Genomic DNA, 23,895 nt, shown 5'->3' on the forward strand with positions numbered 1-23,895 from the left:
AATAATACCTTGTGATGACGGCAACAGTAATATCAATAATAATAAAAGTAATAATAATAATAATGATGTAATAACAATAGTAATAATAATAATGTAATAATGACACATACCCAACACATACCACACCTATCCTAGCTTCTGTGTCAGTGTTCATGATTTATAAAAAAATTTTCTCTTCTCCCATTCACGGTAAGATTACTATATGTACAGTGGGTACGGAAAGTATTCAGACCCCCTTAAATTTTTCACTCTTTGTTATATTGCAGCCATTTGCTAAAATCATTTAAGTTAATTTTTTTTCCTCATTAATGTACACACAGCACCCCATATTGACAGAAAAACACAGAATTGTTGACATCTTTGCAGATTTATTAAAAAAGAAAAACTGAAAAATGCTCAGTATTTAGTAGAAGCACCCATTTGATCTAATACAGCCATGAGTCTTTTTGGGAAAGATGCAACAAGTCTTTCACACCTGGATTTGGGGATCCTCTGCCATTCCTCCTTGCAAATCCTCTCCAGTTCTGTCAGGTTGGATGGTAAACGTTGGTGGACAGCCATTTTTAGGTCTCTCCAGAGATGCTCAATTGGGTTTAAGTCAGGGATCTGGCTGGGCCATTCAAGAACAGTCACAGAGTTGTTGGGAAGCCACTCCTTCGTTATTTTAGCTGTGTGCTTAGGGTCATTGTCTTGTTGGAAGGTAAACCTTAGTTCCAGTCTGAGGTCCTGAGCACTCTGGAGAAGGTTTTCGCCCAGGATATCCCTGTACTTGGCCGCATTCATCTTTCCCTCGATTGCAACCAGTCGTCCTGTCCCTGCAGCTGAAAAACACCCCCACAGCATGATGCTGCCACCACCATGCTTCACTGATGTATGCTTAAGCTGAGGTGGTGCATTAAAAGAAGGGTGTGGTGCATTAAAATCAGCATGCGGTGCATTAAAAACATGTGTGGTATATGTTGGGTGCAGATTTGATTTAGTTATACTTATATATTTTAAGTATAAATATTTAGTGTTATGATCTTCATTAAACCGTTACCGTCCTTATACAAAATGTCATCCCATCAACATCATCTTATTACTGCTCAATGTTTCTATGATATTAATAATGATAATAATAATAATAATATTGAAAACAATATTGAATACCTCGTCTTCTACAGCTCTACCGAGAACCCACAACGTATTACGGCCGACATCCACCTTCCGAGCCGCGTGTTAACAACCCCCCCTGCTATGCCGGTGAGCCCACTGAATGCAGAGCTTTTCTGACTCAATGTGAGGTTGTTTTTTCTCTCCAGCCTCAGACTTATGCGGGAGATTCCGCCCGGATTGCCTTTGTACTTTCGCTGCTCACGGGGCGAGCTCGCGAATGGTGAACCTCCGCTTGAGAGGCACAGACTCTTGCTGTGGTCGTTTCGAGCTCTTCAAGGAGGAGATGATCAAGATATTCGACTGATCCGTTTTCGGCCACGAAGCTGCGCGCCTTCTCGCTGTGCTTCATCAGGGCAGAAGATTTGTCGCTGATTTCGCCATTGAGTTCCGGAACGCTGGTGACCACATGCGAGTGGAATGAACCTGCTTTGGTCGCTCGCTTTCTGGAGGGACTGAATATGGATCTTAAGGAGGAGATTTATGCGCGTGGACCGCCGACACAGCTGGATGAGCTTATTGAACTGGGCATTCGTTTGGACAGGTGCTTCGAGCAGCGGAGGCGGGTTCGAGCTTCTAGTTCAAGACCACCAGAGACTCTTACACCAGCTGTGGAATATTCTCCTCTCAGATTTGTGTTTCATCCAGTTCTGTGTCATCAGGTGACAGGCTGCCTTGTTTCGGGTCATTTTTTTAGAGACTGATTCTAACAGATTGCCTTTGCACGTGGATCCTTTACAGCATCGTTGTGACAGTAGTGTGTTCTATGAAGAGTCTTATACTGTATGAGCTGAAGGTTGGCGTTTTTAGTAATGGAATATAAATAGCGGAATTATTTTCATTGTTTTCCAAAAAACAGTTCTGGCATTACTGTATATCTTATTCTCAAGAGGTTTTTGCATGATAGAAATGTTAATGAACTATGCTAAAGCTCACTGTGGTAATTTGATGCATGATGAATATTAAATGTGAACACATGCAAAAATCAATTAAACGACAGATAGACTAATTCAGGTCCAAATGGAGAACCCAACTCAAAAACCTAAGAAATATTTTAATAATCATTACATGTAATGTTCACTTGTCACTTTCAACGATTTAAAACCTCGACTTTGTGTAAAGGAATACAGTTCTCAGAATTTTGGTTACACGATTTTTAGTGATTAAAGAGCAGGTCATATGGTATTTTAAAGTGTCCTAATATTGTGTTGGAGTCCCCTACAACAGGTTTAAATGCATCCAAGGTCATAAAACATTGTAATTTTCTCAATATATACATTTAATAATACAATCATTTTTCAATGATTTCGAAACAATTCGTTTGAAGCAGTTCTAAGCTTAAAGGGGTCATATGATGTTGCTAAAAAGAACATTATTTTGTGTATTTGGTGTAATGTGCTCTGATTGGTCAGCTGGTCAAGTCTGTTGTGATTGGTCTTTCCGAATACAATACGTGTCGGAAACGAAACGCCCATTACCACAATTATTTTTTTGCTCCCCGGAGGGTTACTTGTAAACAAAGATGCTATAAGTTTATAAAAATGGCATCGAAATTACCTTTTCAATTCGAGCCCGAGTCCGAGGATGATAATGATGCAGTTGCTCAACCGGAAACTCCATCGCAAGCACGACTTGATCAGGATGTTTCTCATTGGTAAGTTGAAACTTTGTATGTTGTTCATTACGTGATGTCACAGCAGTTTTATTGCATTCATTGTTATTATTATTTACTTATTTCAGGTGCACCTGTGGGAACTGTGGGAATGCCCAGTGAGGCTGAAAACACAGCGCCTTCTCGACATGATGCAAACACACTAACTAGCGGAAGTGTTTGTGGGCAGGTCAGAGTGTTCGAATTTCATGGGCAGGCAGGGATTATGCAAATGTGTTACCTTGTGACGTATATAGGTAACAGGTAGAAGATTCGAAAATATAACGACTCGTTAAGGAGGTTCAGAGTAAAAACTCTTTCTTTTGAGAGACAATATCTTTATCATGCACTTTTTTGATTAACAACTTTGCAGACTGTTTACATTGAAGGATAGCTACGTTACAAACTGCAAAAAAGATATTTTTCGAAAACCTATATGACCTGCTCTTTAACAAATTGTTCAATTCTTTTTATATATAGCTTCAGAAGACTATAGGAATATAGCACACAAATCTTAGCACACAATAGCACACAAATAAATTTTCTTAAAGGGTTAGTTCACCCAAAAATTAAAATTACGCTGTGTTTTACTCACCCCCGAGGCATCCTAGGTGTATATGACTTTCTTCTTTCAGACAAATCCAGTCGGAGTTATATTAAAAATTGTCCTGGCTATTCCAAGCTCTATCATTGCAGTCAAAGGTCGGCTTTGCGCATACGCCGCTCAGAAGTGACGCACGCGGAATCGCAGGGGAGACATCAAAACAAAACAACGGTCACTAATTATAAGTACAAAATGTGGATTTGTAAAGAAAAATGTCAGAGGATTTCGATATAGGGCAAGAGGAGACTGGTTTTCCTTTGCTAAAGTAAGGAAACTTTGCTTCCTTTGATCCTGTAAACAAACGTTTGTTTGGATGGGCGCTTTTTATTTAACTTCTTTTGGACTGAAGCACTGCAACACCCGCTGACTGCAATGATAGAGCTTGGAATAGCCAGGACAATTTTTAATATAACTCCGACTGGATTCGTCTGAAAGAAGAAAGTCATATACACCTAGGATGCCTCTGGGGTGAGTAAAACACAGCCTAATTTTCATTTTTGGGTGAACTAACCCTTTAAGCCATGTTACTGGTCTTATGTACGCAAAAATAGTCATACAAATGTAAAGTCATGTAAAGTCATAGAAGTTTGAAATGGCATGATGATGAGTAAATGATGACAAACTTATTATATGAATGGAGAAATGCTTTTATAGGTGCAGCAAAGCTTGAAACTTTAAACTACACATTGCTCTAAAACAGTATGTAGTGGAGTGCTGTATTTTTACCATATTAACAAAACCTTGGAAAATATAGTTTGAGCTTTCAAAGCCATTTCTGGCAACGTATCTTACTTTGCACTGATTAAGAGGGTGATCTTCAAACAGGAACTCAAGTTTCCCACTGACATGCAGCACATAATCACTTCGGAAACCAATGTCTTCCTCTGGGCCGTGAGTGGTCTGCCATTTCTTGAGAGCCTGGTCCATTAGTTCAGTTACTGTACAATGCAATGACACTTTCAGGCTGGCTGTGTCCTAAAGAGAGAAAAAGAAATAAGAGAATCATAAGACTGATAATTAATTTCATTGTAGGGATATCTGCAATATACTACATACTAAATTAACACTACACACCTGTGACTGGTCGTAGTGCATGGTAATTTTGATTACGCCCTCATGCTTGTCAATCAAATTCTCCAATGACCCTGCCTCCAGCGGCATGGAGTAACAGCTCCGAAGCCACTCCCCCCATGACATCAGCTGCATACGCTGCATTTTCTCCTCGCTGATTTGCTTCATTTTGGAACGAAAGTCCTTTACTTCCTGGTCTTGCAGGGCATCCAATTCATGAAGACCTGTGCCATGTGGCATAAAGTTCTGTGACTTTACTCTCACAATATCAACAACATCCACTGCAGAGAATGTGTTTATGAAGTGAATTACATAGTATCTGAACTAAAAAATTATGTGAACTCAGCAGAGTGTGAACCGCTGTCACAGATAAAATGGTTTCAACGCTTATGCATTTGTAATGTTGTGAATTCCCACTTCAAAGACAAGCTTGGCACCCCAACACACTTTAACTCTGGTATGTTTCCAAAATCATTTTTTTGAAGTTTTGTAAGAGTAAAAACAATGTGTGATAAATTAAGGGAATACTTCTCAGAATTGCACTGTACTACACTAAAGTGTGTGTGAGGAACAAGGAGAAATTTTAAGCTGACTTAAATTTCAATTTGTTCCTCACACAAACTAGTTGCATGAATTAAGCAATATAGCACACAATACGTGTGGATTTGTAATTCCATGGAACAAAAAAGATTTTTCCTTTCGTGTTTCACAGAAAAAAGAACATGCAATGGATCTGCAAAACTAAAAGTGAGTAATTGACGCCAATTTTCATTTCTGAACTATTCTTTTAATGAACATCTGTTTCTGGTGAATGACATCAGTGTGTTTTGTTTACGAGACAGAGTTCTGGGGGAGAGGTTCCAAATGGCTTCCTGATTTACACACATGACAACATTTAAAGAGCATTAAAAATTCATTTGATCCTCTCCACTAAGAAAGACTGTCCATATTGTGTGTGTGTGTGTGTGTGTGTTAAGAGTCAGTGAATGAGCAAGGCCAGTGGAGTGTGTGAGTGCATAAGCCTTGAGGGCTGAGCCTGACATCTCATTATAGCCCCATTATGATCCATCCTTACATACATGCAAACAAACAATCAGCATCACTCTCAAATCAGCCTCTGCTGAGTCACACACACTTACTGTTCACTGCTGGTACCAAAATGGTGCGTCAAAGATTACATATACAGATACACATTAGATACACAATATTTATAGTTGCGTTGTCTATTTTTGCTCTGCAAACTAAGAATGATTCAATGAAAATCTCATAAAACAAAAAAGCAGTCACTCGTCATCACCCACTAGAGTAACAAATTTAACCTGCAGAATGGGTCACTGAAAAATCCCAGATAGTCTCATCCTGTCTATTGGATATTAGCTTACAGAATAGCTCTCATTATGCATGTGATTATGTACATATGTGTCACCTTTCCCAATGAGCACTCCGATCTTAGAGTCTAGTATGCGCTCCGCACGTCCACAGTTGCGTGTGATCAGTTTGAGGACAGGCAGGAATGGTCGCACATCGCATAGTCGCCTGGTTTCATCCTCCAGCTCTTCGTGCACTGCTGCCTGGTTCACACACTCGAACATGTGACCCTCCATCTCCCCCAGCAATGAGAAGAGAGGGTATGTCTGTGCCTCCTTCCATAACAGCTAGATAAACACAAAAGCAAGATGATGAGAGTGAACAATCCGATCAAAATTGCATTTTGAGTGCCCTTGCATTTTTGTTGGTAATGGTTAAACTAAAACTTTCTGTGCAAAAATGTGAGTGGTGTTTGCCTGTGGAAAACTCCATCACAATGCAAAAGGAGGTTGTCTGGGCATTGTTTTGTGGTTGTTAAAATGTTTTGAGTTATGTTGCTATGTGGCTGTTAGGTCACTGCAAGCAGGACTTTGCAATTAACTGCATTCATAATAAAACCAATGTGAGTATGAAATTACAGTTGATAACAAATATTTTAGATATGGCTATTAAAGCCTACACTCTAAAAATTTGGCAACCCAGCACTGGTTAAATATTGGACCAAGCACATGCTGGGTTATTTTGACCCAGCTGGTTGGGTTAAATGTTTGATACAACATGCTGGATTGTTTTAACTCAATTTTTTTTAAATCACTATATTGCTGGCTTAAAGGCAGAGTAAGTGATTTCTGTTAGCCAATGTTGATATTTGAAATCACCAAAACAAACACGCCCCTAAATTTCAAATGGTTTTCAACGGTCGTTTGACCTCTTTCTCGCGTCCAGTGTAGGCAGACTTTAGTTGTTGTAGACACGGTGTTACTCACCTACTGAGAAGAAACATAGCAACCTCGGCGTCCGATCGCAGGCCTCCGCTCCTTGAGTTCTCTCCAGCGCTGGAAAGCTGATCCGATATTTACACGGGTCCTACTTCTTGCCTTATCGTTCCGCAGACGTTTTCCTCTTTTGTTTTTTATCCGCCATCTCTATCTTTCTGTCGCTCGGCTCGGCTAATGTTCGTTCCATGCACTGAACGCGCTCTCCTCCACATCACGAGTAGACACGCCCCTTATTGCTGATTGGCTACAAGTTTGTTTTGCGATTCGGCCCGAATCAGTTTTCTAAAGTGTTTTTGAAAAATCACTTACTCTGCCTTTAAATTGGAAATGGAAATTAGAAATCACAGAGCAAATTACTAGAGGCAACAGTAATAATCAAAAGGTGAACATTTATTAATAAGCAAGAACACTCATGGACAAAAATATAAGACAAATTGAATTCATTTGGATGAATACAGCATAGTTTACAAAATTACATACATTTAAACTCGTTTAACAAGCATTTTAGAAATAACAAATGTAACATTTAAATTCAAGTGTATTCAACCATTCTCTGTTATCCCTTTTAACTGAAATAGTGCTGATCCTCGTACCATTGTGAAAAAAATCTTCATGTCCATAGCACAAACGCTGCAGGAAGTTACACATCAAAATGTAATACTAAGGGATTGTGTTCAAATCCCTGAGTATCCCAATGTATACGCAATAACAACTGTGATGCTTGCATTTTAAACAGGCTGTACTTCACACTGCAGAATGATAAGTTCTCTCGAGCAAACAAATGGTCACACTTTATTTTAAGGTCCAATTCTCGCTATAAACAAACCATTAACTATGACTTTTGACTCTGTAAACTCCTAATTTGCTGCTTATGAATAGTTATTAAGGTAGTTGTTAAGTTTAGTTATTGGATAGGATTAGGGATGTAGAAAATAGTCATGCAGAATATGTGCTTTATAAGTACTAATAAACAGCCAATATGTTAATAATAGGCATGCTAATAAGCAACAAGTTAATAGTGAGAATTGGTCCCTATGCTAAAGTGTTACCAAACAAATTTAAGCCATCAGAAGAAAAAAAAAAAACATTTAGGGAATAATTTATTTTGCTAGACATTCTGGTTACTATAAGGAAATTTGCAACTACATGTCATCTACAAGTCATTAGATTAATACTCTAATCAGAGTTAGTCGACATGTAGTTGCAAGTTATAGTCAAGTAAATGTGTAAAGGGGGACCATCAAAATAAAGTGTAACCAACATTTATTTTATTTGAACCACAAATTAACAGAGAACAGAGAATCTGCTTGCACACAAACACACACATACCAGTTTGATGTGTTGGATGGTGCTCTCTCGAGGAACCTCCATCTGGATGTATATTCCTGTGGGCAACAGGAAGTCCACCATCACCTGGTCGTCTCCATCCAGCCCTGACTCCGCCCACAAGTCCAGCTGATCTGTCTTGGCGGGAGGCATGGCACAGACCACGCTGGAGCCAAACCATGGGAACCTGAACACAAATCAAAACAAACAAATGTTATATATATATTAGGGGTGTAACGATACACGTATTCGCATTGAACCGTTCGGTACGAGGCTTTCGGTTTGGTACACATTACAAACCGTAATATTTCCTTGGACTAATCCTATTACATTTTGAAAAAAATAAAAGAGCTTAAAGTGTGTGAATTATAATGTTCTCAGTTCCACTGTGCTCAACAAGGCAGCACAAACGACGTAAAAGGCAATGTGCTGTCTGCCCCTCTCACCCCCAAAGAAAAACACACTACTCCAGTCAGGCATACGCTGGACTAGCTCATTGCAATATGGCTAGTAACGTTAATGCGATTACCAGACTAGAAATAGAAGATCCTCCAATAACCAACAGGTCTGGAATTTGGAACCACTTTGGTTTCCCTGTAAGTTATGAGGGTGATGGCAAGAGAGTTGTGGATAAAAACAACAACAGTATGTCGCATCTGCTACATGACAATAGGCTACATCAGCGGGAATACTTCAAACATGTCAACTCATTTACGCAGACATCACCCCAGAATGTCAGTAACTGGAACTAGACGAAAACAAGGAGAAACACAGACACTACAAACTATCCCCGCAGCATTTAGGCAGACATATAGCTCCATCATTGTTCAACGTAAAAAAAAAGATCATACTTTATGATGTCAGTTTTAATAAATAAAGAAAATTTCTCTGGCATTTCTTTCTTTTTGCTGTATTAAAAACATACCAAACCGTGACACCAAACGTATCAAAGTGAACCATGAATTTTGTGAACCGTTATACCCCTAATATATACAGTGCACAGCATAAATGAGTACACCCCCTCTGAAACTTAACAAATTCAGCAATTACTCTTTGCTATGGTTTTTTAGAGATATAATATTCCAGCAAGTCTGCTTGATCAGTTACCAAAGAAGAATGTTAAAATTATTCAAGAAAATACCATTTTCTTATCAAAGTGATAAAATGTTGTGTTGCAAAAATGAGTACACCCTCCTGAAAGTTACTAAATAAAACAAAAATTCTGGTGTAAGGTTAAGGCAAGTATTGATCAACAGGTAAGTATGTTGAACCAAAACTGTTAAAGGTAAGTAATTTCTTGATAATTAAGTGTTATATGGCCCACTGAATAATACTCAAACTTAATGAAACCAAATACCTAGAAACCATATATTTACATTTTTACTATGGTAACCATATGTGTGGTTTTAACTGTGGTTATCATGATCTAAATGTATGCTACTATGGAAGACCAACGTTCAGTGGTAGTAAAGCTCTTCTATAGGGATGTATGAGTGCTGAAGGTGTGAGGGAGATGTGCTTTATCAATGCTGTCATGAATTCACACACTACTGTGTGATGTAATACAAAAACCTGAAACTGAAGATGCTACCCTCTTCTCATTCCCTGCATTGTTGGGCTTTTTTTTTTAACATGACAATGAAGATATTCATTCTCCTGAGTTGAAAATCCTTCAGTGGACATGTATTTCACTCAATCTTAACACTCTTGAGCTGCTGTGAGAGATTCTGTAGAGACGAGCTGAGCGACACTCCCCATTAAAGAGCAGGGCATTTAAAGAGGTCGTCCTCCAGGAGTTAAACAGCACAGATGTGAAAATGTGTACACTCAGTGCCAAGAAGTGACACATCTTGTACACTCAGTGCCAAGAAGTGTCAGAGCAGTGTACTTAGAGTTATGGAGGACATATTAAGTTCTGAAATATTACACTTGGTTGAATTAAATCTAGGTTGTACTCAATTCTGCAATCCTTAATTTAATTTCTCTTTCCTTGTCCTTCCTGATTGATTTGTCTCTGGTTTTGTGTTTTGTTAGGTTCCTTCTCACTACTTGTAGCATGAGGCCGTATCTGCAACCCAATCAGGTTGCACAGGTAGTCCAGCTCATCCAGTATGGAGCATCCATCTGCGCTGTCGCAAAGAGGTTTGGTGCCTGCCAGCACAGTCTCAAGAGCATGGAGGAGATACCAGGAGAAGGGTTGTTACACAAGGAGAGCTGGACTGGGCCGTAGAAGGAAAACAACCCAGCAGCACGACCGGTATCTGCTCCTTTGTGCAAGGAGGAACAGGAGGAACACTGCCAGAGCCCTCAAAAATGACCTCCAGCAGGCTACTAGTGTGCACGTATATCACCCGGTATAATACTGCAAATTCCATTTACAGTAAGTAACTGTAATACCCTTTGCATCATGGGAATTTTCTGTGATGTCAAACTCCACATACAGAAACTTACTGTATTTTTTTTTTAATTGCTGTATACTACTGTATTTGCCATAAAATACTCTGTGGCGCCATTCCATTGAGGTTGTTTTATTTTCCTCATTTCTTACATTTGGATTGACAAGATTTGCCCTGCACCGTGTCTACAACAGCTTGGGACAGACTACAATGGACGTGTTACATCGCTTGTAATGATTGGCAAATACGTTTGCCCTTCGTGTCAGAAACAGCACGAACGCTTGTAGTACCTCTGTACGTCAGAAATATACCAGGGCATCAGTTTACTGTCCGCGTCCATTGTAGATAGTATCGCGGATTATAATGGGCTCTATATTGTCTTTTGTAGCGTCGCGCCGTGCCGCTCGCATCCGAGGAAGACACGGAACCCACGGGGCTGCGCCGCGGGTTTTGCCCGGGGATGAACCCGCGAGAGTGGAAGAGTTCCGGAGAACATCTGTGCTGTGTGTCGATGCACCTTACGAGAAAATAAGACCAGCAAGCAAGGTAAAAATATATGTATGTATGTCTGTGTGTGTGTGTGTTTTGTCAGATTTTTGCACACCAGTTAACAAATTACCAGTTAACATTGAGGTAACTTTACCAAGGTAAACTATGCTGTCCTTTCAAACAACTTTGTCCTTTCAAACAACTTTAATATTGAACTAACGTCCCGAATTAGAATTATTTTTAACGAGCAACACCTATCTTATATTAACATTAAGTTAACTAATGTGAAATTTTGTTCAGGTGTTAATTAATGTTGGCCAGTAGCCTATTGAAAAAATAAAATCATATGTTAGCTAGGTTAAACTAGTTTTATAGCTAGCTGCCTTAGTTTTAGAATTAGTTTGTTATAGTTTTTAATAGAATTTAAGTTTTACTGCATTTTTTGTATTTGTGTTTTAAAGGCAACTGCAATGAAGCATCAAGAAAGACATGAGCATGCCAACCACCCTGAGACTGATGATTCAGGTAAGAGAACAAATAAGTTATGGTTTTGAGAGGTTTGTGTATTCTATGGGGGTTGCCTTTTAAAAGTGTGTCATTTCTACTTCTTGTTTTTCAGGGAACACATTTCTGTCACTAACAGACTGATAATTCAGGTAAGAGAACAAATAAGTTATGGTTTTGAGAGGTTTGTGTATTCTATGGGGGTTGCCTTTTAAAAGTGTGTCATTTCTACTTCTTGTTTTTCAGGGAACACATTTCTGTCACTAACAAAGTGGACGGTGAGCAAAGGTGGTGGCCATGTTTTGGAGCAGTACCTGTGTTTTGCAGACGGCTATGTATTTATTTTCCCATTATGTTTCTGTAGCCTAAAGATTCTTTGTTAGGATAAAACCAGAGAATACAACATAATGCACTGCAAAATGTCCTAAGACAGGAGGAATGGTGAAGATGAACTTTTCCAGCATTGGAAGACTGTATTTTTAAGTGTTATACATGCAATGTTTTAAATAAAGAATTTGATATTTTGTAATGATTGTGTCTGTTTTAATTGAATGCCAGTAGTACATACAGTATTTAGGATAAAAATAAAATGAATTCTATATAAAAAGATATAAAATCAAATGAAATCTATATTAAAATAAATGAACTACAGTAGTATACAGATGAATTGGATTTTTTATAATAATTTACTGTAAAACGGTACAGTTTTCTACTGTAAATCAAATACAGTTTTCTACTGTAAATCTTAATTACAGTAACTTACTGGCAGCAGTGTTGCCAGTAAGTTACTGTAAAAACCCTTTGAAATGTGGGCACCATGAAAACAGTGGCACCATGCAGCTCGAATGGCATTTGCCAGAGAACATCAGAAGTGGCAGGTCCACCATTGGTGCCCTGTTCTCTTCACGAATGAGACCAGGTTCACAACGTGCTCATGTGACAGATGTGAAAGAATCTGGAGATGCTGTGGGGAACGTTATATAGTTTGAACAGAAGCTCCTCCACTATGCTTGCCTGGCGTACACATCAAGCACATGTGTTTGAGCTTCCATATTTGATGTGTTCTATATATGTGCATTGTTCAATGTTTATATGTGAATAAAAGCCTAAATTATTTCTGTTCATCATATAAAGCAACAGTGTCCTTTTGGAAGACTAAGAAAAAAAAGCTTGATTCATATGGATTACTTTCACAATGTCTTTATATACTTTTTGAAGCTTGAACATTTTGCTTGTGTGGACTTTGAATGGATGGGGAAAAATTTAGATGAGAGAATATTAAATATCTTCATTTGTGTTCCTTAGATGACTGTAAGTCTTATAGCTTAGAACGACATAAGGGTGAGTAAATGACAGATTTTTCATTTTTAAAGTGAAGTGACGTGTGGCCAAGTATGGTGACCCATACTCGGAATTTGTGCTCTTCATTTAACCCATCCAAGTGCACACACACAGTAGTGAACACACAACCGGAGCAGTGGGCAGCCATATTGCGGTGCCCGGGTATCAGTTGGGGGTTCGGTGCCTTGCTGAAGGCTCTCACCTCAGTCGTGGTATTGAGGGTAGAGAGAGCGTTGGTTATTCACTCCCCCCACCGACAATCCCTGCCGGTACTGAGACGCGAACCCGCAACCTTCAGGTTACAAGTCTGACTCTCTAACCATTAGGCCACGACTGCCCCCTCATTTTTGGGTGAGTTGGATGAAAAAAAAATTAAAAGAAAAAAGAAAAGAAAAATGAGCTAAATGGAAAAAAAAGACACTATGCTATAGCTTCAATTTAAAAATATGTTCATTGGGTATTGCACACATCCCTTTTCCAACTCTTGGGCCTAGCTTGCTATTTTCAGAACCAGTATTTTCCCTGAAGAGCACAACAATGAGTCATTGAAACACATAATGCTTATTATCTCTGCTCTCACCTTACTAACAAACTCAAAACATCGTAAGTATGACATCATCAAACAGAGACCAGACACTTGCTGTCACACAATGTCAATCTTTGAGACACTTAAACAGAGGAGGGGAATGTGGTTTGACAGCACACTTCCACACACAGGCGAGAAATGAGACAAAGACATACCCACATTAGGGGGCTGAGGATGTAGCTTTTCATTTTTTGAACACAGATTGTCACACAAGCACACTATTGTTTATTTAGATATACACAAACGGGAAAGAGTTAATTGCTGTGTCAATGCAGCTGTAAGTGCACTTTGTCTGCTTTTAGACAGGCCACAGTGCACCACATCCATAACAGCTCATATCAAGAGGTTCAAATAACTATGCCGTGAAGTGCTTCAGGAAGCCCAACCTCCACGTTCACCACAGCTCAAAAGCACTGACGTTCTCAGACCTCTGACCTCTCCCTGCTGACACCACCATTTGTTAAAGGGGTCATATGATGCTGCTAAGAAGAACATTATTTTGTGTATTTGGTGTAATGAAATGTGTTTATGCGGTTTAAGGTTAAAAAAACACATTATTTTCCACATAATGTACATTATTTTTTCTCCTCTATGCCCCGCCTTTCTGAAACGCGTCGATTTTTACAAAGCTCATCGGTCTAAAAAAGCGAGGTGTGCTGTGATTGGCCAGCTATCCAGTGCGTTATGATTGGCCGAATACCTCAAGCGTGTGACGGAAATGTTACGCCCCTACCATAACTTTATAGAAACATTATGTCCTCTTTTGGAAGGCCAAACAAAGTAGCTTCGCTTTCACAACGAAATACACAGCGGCTTGAGTGAGCGGAGCCCGGCGGATTCGATGAAGGAGGCTTGCGGGAACCACATGTGGACTCCGCTTCGTCCACGGTGAAAGCCGATCCGGCGATTGACAGCGCGAAGTTGATGTATTTCATCAGTGACTAGCACGGATCAGCTCTAGGCATGATGAAGCGGATATCGTCCTCTTTTGGAAGGCCAAAGAAAGAAGTTTCGCTTTCACAACGAAAAAGCAGAGGCGGCTGCCTAGCGTGAGCGGAATCCCCGGCTTAGCGTGAGCACAGATCAGCTCTAGGCATGACGAAGCGATATCGTCCTCTTTTGGAAGACCAAACAAAGTAGTTTCACTTTCACAACGAAACACAGCGTCACACACGGCTGCGGGCTAGAGTGAGCGGCGGCCGGCGGATTCGATGAAGGAGCTGCCGGCGTGCTTGTGGCAACCACATGTGACGACCCCGGGCTGGACTCTGCTTCGTCCACGGTGAAAGCCGATCCGGCGATCCACAGCGTGAAGTTGATGTATTCCCTCAGCGACAAGCACGGATCAGCTCTCTCTAGGCATAAGCGGATATCGTCCTCTTTTGGAAGGCCAAAGAAAGTAGTTTCGCTTTCACAATGAAACACACAGCATCTCCACAACATGGCGGTGGCAGCAACAATACTACAGCGAGAATAAAAGTTACGCCTTCTTTCTTTGCGTGAACATTTGGGCGGATTTATGCCAGTCTTCCCACACAGTGACGTAGACATGTGGGGGCGTGTTTAAACGAGGTGTTTTAGGAGGGCGTGGACAAGTCTTAACTTTTATAAAGAATATTTCTTTGGATTTGAGACTTTAGTCTTTGCAACATTACAGATCTTCTTTATGCACCAAGAGCTTGTGACACTCCAAAGAGAAAGGAAAAATTGAAATCGCATCATATGACCCCCTTTAAGAGCTACAGTGCACTGAGGTTTTACCCTCTATGTTGGTCTTTAAGAGGGCACTTTGTGAACTAGTGCTCTGATAGACTGTGATCAAGTTATCAGAAAGCTTTCCACCGTTCTTAAAAAGCCAGTGATCAAGCAGGAGAATGTCAACTAAAGAAGAAGGACTAAACATTTGATGTGTTTTGTAGCTTTGTGTGAAAATACCTTTTACTAGTTGTGTGTTTTTTCCTTTCTCCATACTTCCCATATTTTGGTGGGTTTTGATGTGCACTATAACTGTTTAAGTGGGTCCTGGAATGGAAGTTTGGAAACACCTGATATAAGGTATCAATTATAGTCTGTAGTTCAAATGAGGTATGCACTAAAGTTCAGTAGTTAAGATTACAGGGGTTTGTTCAAATAAGTATGAGCAATATTAATGGCAAATGCAGTCTCAAAAATAAAGGTTCTTTTATTGGAATCTTTGGTTCCACGAATAACCTTTAAGATCTATGCAAACTTTCCACTGCACTAAAGGTTCTTCAGCGGAAAAAGAAATGATTCTTTTAAGAACGGTTTACTGAAGGTTCTTTGGGAGAGAAAAGAAAGCACACTGGGAAAGGTATATTCCTTATAATGAAATGTATATGTACAAACAAAACAAATATGCAGTAAAAACTGGGCAGAAAAGAACAGAATACTTTTCATAAAAATAAGACACAGCTGCAGTCTCAGCCCAAACGTATTTAATATTTATATGAATGAATTAGCAGAGCTGCTGGACCAATCTGAAAATCCAGGACTGTAACTGTATGACACTGACGTAATATTTACTCTATGCAGATGACTAACAAATTTTAATGGTCTACAAAACAACCTCCTTAAATCAATGCTTTTGTGAATGGGCTCTAGAAATCAATGTTTGGGAAAAAAAAGAAAGAAAGAAAGAAAAAAAGAGAAAGAAATCAGGATCAAAGACTAAATTACTTCAGCACACCTTATTAGAAAAACAAAAGCCTAGCCAAATATCTCTTCTCTGTCACGGAACATTGAGAGGGCACAAAGTACAGAATCAGTGACCACCAGTTGGCCACAGTAAGACAAAAAAAAAAAAAAGAGAGAGATGGCTACCGAAAGAGTGGATTTGCAATCACTGCAACCAGGGCGGGTCGAAACAGAGATGCACTTCCTCCTCCACTGCTCAAAATACTCCTTTTTAAGAGATTCGCTCTACATAAAAATAAAACTGATTCCTTTTATTGAATGAAATGTACAATTTTATTTGGTGAAGGGGCCACTTCCTCTTTAGTGTCACTGCATTTACACAGCTGCCACAATCTAAGAGATACTGAGTGAACACATCAAACCTCCCAAGTATCTACACCCATTTTCTGCAATGCTTATATGCTAATAAACCATATGAGGGGCACTAAACAGTAAATAGAAAGGACCATAAGGTTTTGCCACTTATTAATCTTTTAATACAAACAAAACAGGAAGTTCTCTCTCCCTATTATACTCAGACACACAAGTATGCTTGTGCCCTATCTCCTTCTCTCTCAAAAGTACCATGACTAATGGAAGACCTTATGACCCAGCCACACGCAAATGCTAAAAAAAAAACCCAATAATAATAATACAAAAATACTGCAGCAGCGGTATAACCGCAGTTAACCCTCCACACATATTCAAACAGCCCACAAATCTTAAAAATACTGATGAATGTGCACATGAAGCAGATTAAAGCTACAGTATAAACACAACAAAGACTGAGGGACCAAATGTGCAGCAAACACATTCAAAATTACTTGACTCATCATTCCTGTCAGAGACAAATGCAGCACTGAATCCAGGCAGTTTCCGGATAGTGATGCCATAACTATGGTCACTGTTTCGCTGATTAATCTTATTTGGATGGAATGAAAAGTCCATAATCCTGTATCCTTTGACTTCTTTACTAAAGAAATGTCACATGAATTGTTTATTTGTAGAGTCAACATTTGTAAACATGAAGTGTAATCTTAAAATTGTAGAAAAACTTGGTCAGTGCCATTTCTAAATGTTTTTAATGATCTTATCTGTTTTTAATTTTTCTATCTTATGATTTTAAGTAACCAAGGCAACATGAAAAACATAAACATAAAACTTTATTATAATACTTTTTAATCTTAAAAGTATTTTTCAAAGACTTGTAGTCTTCTTATTTAAAAGTATGCCTAGATATATTGTTTTAACATTTAAAAGCCCTGCTTTTTTTAAAATGCTTTGCTTATATGTTGACATTTTGTCCTATCCAGCCCTCAACAATGCTACAAACTGTAACATATAACAAATACACAAATACTTTTTTGGGTTACTGTATCAATGGATTTAATGCCACTTTGTAACTTTTGTGTTCATTTTAGTGAAAATGAAGAATGGTGAAGGCACAACATACACAATGTGCAATCTTGCATCAGATACAATAAGGAAGAAGTGGGAAAAAGCCTGAAAAAGACAGACAGAGGTGGACGGGGGTGGGGAGGTCATTAAGCTGTATCAGAGCTGTATCAAAAGCTGTATCAAAAGCTCTCAGCGAGAGATTGGATTTAGAGCCCCACACCCTGGCACTAATCCCATTATGGCATCAGTTGGTCAACAAATTGTGATGTCATAATGTTCTTTATTATTACCAGAATCAACAATCAAGTATACCAGGTAGCCATTTAAAAAATAGTAATTAATTAAATAAATAAATACATACATAGTCATTATAGCAGCACAAACACAATCCCAACAATATAGCAGCAAGCAATTACCAGGGTCCAAGAAGTTAACATATATTTAGTTCATAATTTAAATGATAATCTTACAAGCTTATTAACCAATTAATTCTGTTCATCTTTTTACCAGTATTTCTGGTACTTCTCATGCACATTAAGCATGTAAATTCAGTGCAGTTACGAGCAGCAATCAAATTAATGTGTAAAATAATGTAGTATTAAATATCAGGCTAAAAACCTAGGATTAGTTCACAAATTAAGTCACTTTTTTAATGATATGCTGGGAAAAACACATGGGAATGTTGGATCTCTAGAGAATCGAGGGTACATACAATAATGGGCCACTAATTAAAAAAAATAAAAAAAAGTTTCCAGCACTTTGTGTATGAATCCATTATTATTATCCTGAGAAAAATAGAATTTCCAGCATGTCTAAAACACATGCTTTCAGACACCGCCGCCAAGCCATTAATGAATTAGTACCACAATTCAGCTAGAACTTTCACGCAAGTTTCACTCTTGTAAATGACTGTTATTTCACCATGTCAAGAGAAGGAAATCAAGCAAAAATATCAGTTGTGTGATACTTCCTCTATTTCAGACACAGTGTGATGGTAAAGCAGTGTAAAACCTCCCCATGTTGTCATGTTGTGAAAATGAATTGCTTCTTTGAGAGAGAGAATACACTTGCATTAGTTTGTTTCTTTACCAGAGAGGAACAAAAGATCTCTGTACTAAAAAAGCTTGGTGGGTGCGCACACCCACCCCAGCAAACACAGTGGTGGGTTCAACGGAGTTTACAGAAAAACTTTGTCACACATTCACAATTAAAAAAATAAAATACATGAACCATAGGCTCTTTCTCGCACTCTATAGGCAAATGGGAAAACCACATGCAAATTTCCCTATCTGATTCTACGAAGCAGAAGCTGTTAAAAATACCACTCTGACAACACATTATCTTTGCATTATTTTGTTCTATGCATCTCTTCTGTCATTCTACATATCCCACCTTCTATCATTCAAACAGAAAAAAATTACCAGAGTCATAAAAATGCAAACACAACTAACACATACACATATAAATATCTACACAAACTGTTACCAAGGAGTCCAGACTCATGGACAAGGGGACATCTGTCAACATTAAATCTATTGCTTTCTACAGCATAGCATAATCATTTGAACTATATATGATAAAATTAGTAATTACTAATTAAACAATAAATAAATAGTTAACAATAGTTTTAAAAACTTGAAGTTTTAATGCTTTATACAGTCTACCGCAAGCTAGACAGATATGAGGCTGTGGTTACTAGAAATTGTCAGGGTGTTTACTTTGCTGTTAGGTATTGCTAGCATATTTTGATTAGGGCTGGGCGCTATGACGGTATATATTGTTACCGCGGAATAAAGTGACTATCGTTAGAGATTTTGCTATATTGTGTATTCCCACTATGCAAATATATCTGCGTAACAGTACTATACTTAAAAGTTATATACACCTTTGAGTGATAAGGAAACATGCATGAATGAGGAAATAAAGAGTGGGACGCATTTGATAGAGTTATTAAAGTGCAATAAGCAGTGAAAAAGAACTCAATTAACTGCTCGTTCTAACTGACACACAGCCGAAGCGCGCGCACTGAAAGCCCCTCTGACAGCATGTGATTGCGAAAACCGATCTCTTTCGTGTTTTATTGTGCTTGGATGGTCAAATACGCACACAATTATCTCAAAATGCCAGTTGTGTGCAGTATTCCCATAAACACAGTCAGTTATGTGTTAAATAAACGCAGGGCCGGCCCAAGCCTTTATGGGGCCCCAAGCAGAATTTTATTTGGGGGCCCCTCTGTGCCGCCAATATGACTGGTTATTGTCAAAGACTGATTATTCAAACACTATAAATCTAACACACCTCTTATCAGTTTTGTTTTGTTGTAGCTGTGTTGCTTACATCATACCATTGTCTGCCTGGCATGTTTTTACCCTTCTGTGATTTTTAATTTTAACAGTTGCAAACTTACAAGAGTGGTCAGGTGTTAATTTGCACTTTAACATTCAAAGTCTTAAATTATTAAGTGGCATAGCCTACTTAATGTGGTGTGCTGAAAAGTAGCTAAATAAACCAGCAGACAATGCATTTACAGAACTGAATGTTATTTTAACAACATAAATATTAATCGAAGTTGATTAATAAAAAGTTTTTATTTTGGGGTGGAGTATCCCTTTAAGCCTTGGGCCGGCTCTGAATAAACGTAAACAGTTAGGTGAAAACCAGATGTGTATTGGATCCGTGCAGTTGGTCTTAAAGGGACAGCAGTCTAATTTAACTGCTGCTGTCTGCCATTATTAATGTTAATCACTCACTGCACTTGACTGAATCACTTTTGGATCTTTAATAAGTTCATGTTTGACTGATACAGTGAAGACTGTGCAATGTTTTATTTATACACTTTATTAAATTTTTTAAATATTTCTTACTACGTTAAATAAACCTAGCCTACTGTAGCTGAATAAATTAAGTTTATTTCATATTTATTTGTTCTATTGCGTTTGTAATTTGCTTATTTTTCTTATTTTTAATAACAAAAATAAATTAAATTAAATATATTGAGATACAGTCAGGATTATGGACCTGGTTTGTGTGCGTTTCCTCCCTCATGTGCCCATATTTGGTTTTGTTCCTGTTCTCGTTCTGTCTAATTAGTCATTCTGTTCACCTGAGTTCCTCCCAATTATCTTATTATCCCATGTATTTAGTTCCAGTCTGTTGAGTCTGTGTTGGTCGGGTCTAAACGTCGAAGTGCTACGTGTGTGTCCTTCCTGTGTTCCCTGTTTTGGATGATTAAAGACTGTTATTTGAGAATTCTCCTGCATCTCCGCATTCCTTGCTCCTCGCTCCAATGCAGTAGCAGAAGTGTGACAAATATATCGTTATCGTGACATAAAATTTCTCATACCGTGAAATAAGATTTTGGTCATATTGCCCACCCCTAATTTTGATTTGTTTCTAGTTTTCGCTAGAGTTTTCTGGTTGGTTGTTAAGGGTAGCTGGGGCCTTCTTTATGGTATTAACCATGTGATTACTAGGAATTAAGGTAACACTTTAGAATTGGGAACACTTATTCACTATTAACTATGACTTTTCCCTAAATAAATTCCTAATTTGCTGCTTATTAATAGTTAGTAAGGTAGTTGTTAAGTTTAGGTATTGGGTAGGATTAGGGATGTAGAACAAGGTCATGTAGAATAAGGCATTAATATGTGCTTAATTAGTACTAATAAATGGCTAATATTCTAGTAATATTCATGCTAATAAGCAACTAGTTAAGAGACCCTAAAATAAAGTGTTACCGGAATTAATTGGGTATTCTGGCCTGTTGTTTGGCTGTTCTGTCTAGTTTTTACTATGGTGTCCAGTGTTTCCCCTGCCATTATTTTAGGGGGGCGGCCCACCCCCCCCACGGCACCCCCGTTACAATAAAACATAAGGTTGGAAAAATAAAACATTTCATAGGGCCCTAAACATGTAATATTTGTTAAACTTTTAATAAATTGATGTTAAATTGTTTAAGTTTCATGATTTTAATTAATTCAACATACTTTTTGATTAATAAAATGTAATTTAACATTAGAGTCCCCCCCCCCAAAAGAGCCGTAAACCTAGGGGAAACACTGGTGTCTACTGGCCTACTTATAGATGTATCAGTACATTAAATTGCACATTAACACTGAAACGTTGTAATACACCTTGGCTATGAGTGCTTCTACAATACATTATTATACGAAATATTTGACAAGAACATGCTTCCCTTTTTTTTAGTTCTACAGTCAAAAATTCTGAAAAAGCACTAAAGGGTTGTTTTGTGCTGAGACATACCACCATCCCCACAGCTTACAATTAAACATAGACACCACATCCTATGTAAGTGCTAGCACACATGCAAGACCAACTATAGCATTTTACCTCAAGCAAAAGGGAGGTAAAACATTACAACACGTACAATTTAACTGCTGTAAATAATCAATAAAAATAATAATTTGACAGCTTTGGACAAAAAACACTGCACAAACAATTATTATTATTATATATATTTTTTCAATCAAATTAAGTCTAGGCAAAAGGTTACTGTGAATAATCTATTCCCAGAAGCAAAGATCAAAACCTGTTTGGGTCAGACAATAAATACAGTGTGCATAAAAAGTCTACACAACCTTGTTAAAATTGCAGCTTTTGGAGATGTAAAAATGAAATGAAATTTGAAAAAATGAAATTTTTCCACCTTTAATGCAATATTATTCCAACAAAATTCATGTAACAAACAAAGAGATTTTAATGGATGAATTTTCTGTTTCCATACATGTACACATCCTTTTATAATGGGGCATGGTTTGGAATTAACCAGTCACCTCGGGTCATCATTTAAGAAATGCCAATTAACCCTAAATTAAAATGAGCTGTTTCTATAGAATTTTATTGTCATCTTCTTGGTTGCATATTATTACTGAAGCCATGGCCTGCAAAGAGCTTACATAGGATGTGCGGGTTAGATTGTGAAGCGGTACCAATTAGGAGAAGGGTACAAAAGTATTTCCAAAACTAGGGGTGCTCTGATCAGGGTTTTTGAGGCCGATCACCGATTACAGAAAGCAGTATCTGCCGATCCGATCACCGATACCGATCTTTTTAAAGCCATATTTTTATCATTTATAACCATTTATAGTGATACTCCAATCAGGATTTTTAGACATTTATTCAAGGCCTGAATTTCATTTTTGAAAATGGGGGGAATTCCCCCCTTAGGTGTCTCTTGTGAGAGGGGAAGCAGCTTTCACACAGGAGTCCGCTACTGATCCATGGCTATTTACCACAAACACATCATTTATCCATTATTTTGATTTCAAATTTAAACATTGTCACTGAAAAAGCTTTTTCAGCATTGCAATTATTTTCTTTTACACAGTACAGTAATACAATCTTTCACAGACATGTTTAAACAATAAGCAACACATTATTCAATGCTTTTTACTTTTGCATTTACTTATAGATTTATATATTAAGTTGCTCAAGCAAGTGGCAAAACATTTAAACTACTTTTCTTACGTTATCACACACTTACCATTGACAGAAATAGTCAGCTCTACTGCCTTTCCTTTTGCACTGAAATCTTTAGTACAAGCAATCCTGCCGTTCATAAAGAACTTTGTTTTCCTACCTCCACGAGCGCCATCTATTATTGCCTTGTTGATCTAAAAGTGATCTTTTCCTTTAAACCCAGCCAAAAAGCCATATGTGTTGATTGTGAGACACAGTAGACACACACTTTAATAATATGCATTTATGGTGTAATTACTACATTTTCGTGTGTGTCAATCCTCATATTTACTGCAAACAATGCGCTGTTACTTTAATTCAGCGCTTGCAGCGCAGCAAACATAGACTCGGTGCGGAAACTTTTGCCTTGTCCAAATACCCACACTTGCAGTCTTGGCCACTTGAGAGCGCGTGCGCGCGACTGGAAGTAAGTGCGCAAGACTGTCCCAGGTCTTAAAAACGGCAAAATGCAGTGCCCTTAACGCACACTAAAATCCACACTATCTCGAATACCGCTCTGGAGCGCTATTCGAGGCTTAGTGTATCCCATCATGCATCATGTTCTGGAAATAAATCGTGAGACTTTTTGCCGAGATCTCACGAGAGGTCACGGAAACCTTTCCAATGCAAGTTAAATATTAATATAATAATTAGATATTACATATAATTTGGTAGAAAAACAGTGTTTTTACGTTTTATTGGTGCAAAGATGAGTAGTGGTGATATTTATTTTGAACCACATTTGCAATAGCTTTTTATCACTTAATTAGAAGCACCACAAATTAAAATGATGTCATGTTATAGGGACTACTGAACAGACATTTAGAAGTTGATTTTAAAATGCAAAGTATTTAAAATTAAAATAAAGCTATGTAAACACTTGCATTTTTACAACACTA

The 23,895-nt window shown here is 38.1% G+C and overlaps 1 protein-coding gene across 3 annotated transcripts in view; it reads right to left on the reverse strand.

Moving 5' to 3' along the window:
• The window catches only part of LOC107747314 (phosphatidylinositol 4,5-bisphosphate 3-kinase catalytic subunit beta isoform-like), a 109,755-nt gene that overhangs the window by 44,701 nt on the left and 41,159 nt on the right, over nucleotides 1-23,895 (reverse strand). For all 3 annotated transcript variants that reach the window (XM_016561779.1, XM_016561778.1, XM_016561780.1), the window contains exons 3-6: nucleotides 8,114-8,297; nucleotides 5,905-6,133; nucleotides 4,482-4,702; nucleotides 4,200-4,382 (exon numbers count right to left, since the gene is read on the reverse strand). In XM_016561779.1, the coding sequence (XP_016417265.1) occupies nucleotides 4,200-4,382; nucleotides 4,482-4,702; nucleotides 5,905-6,133; nucleotides 8,114-8,263 (783 nt within the window). In that variant the 5' untranslated portion in view covers nucleotides 8,264-8,297. The remainder of the gene's footprint in view (nucleotides 1-4,199; nucleotides 4,383-4,481; nucleotides 4,703-5,904; nucleotides 6,134-8,113; nucleotides 8,298-23,895) is intronic.

Source organism: Sinocyclocheilus rhinocerous, unplaced genomic scaffold (assembly GCF_001515625.1).
Source record: "Sinocyclocheilus rhinocerous isolate Xijiao unplaced genomic scaffold, SAMN03320098_v1.1 scaffold4395, whole genome shotgun sequence".
In the NCBI taxonomy this organism is placed as follows: domain Eukaryota; kingdom Metazoa; phylum Chordata; class Actinopteri; order Cypriniformes; family Cyprinidae; genus Sinocyclocheilus; species Sinocyclocheilus rhinocerous.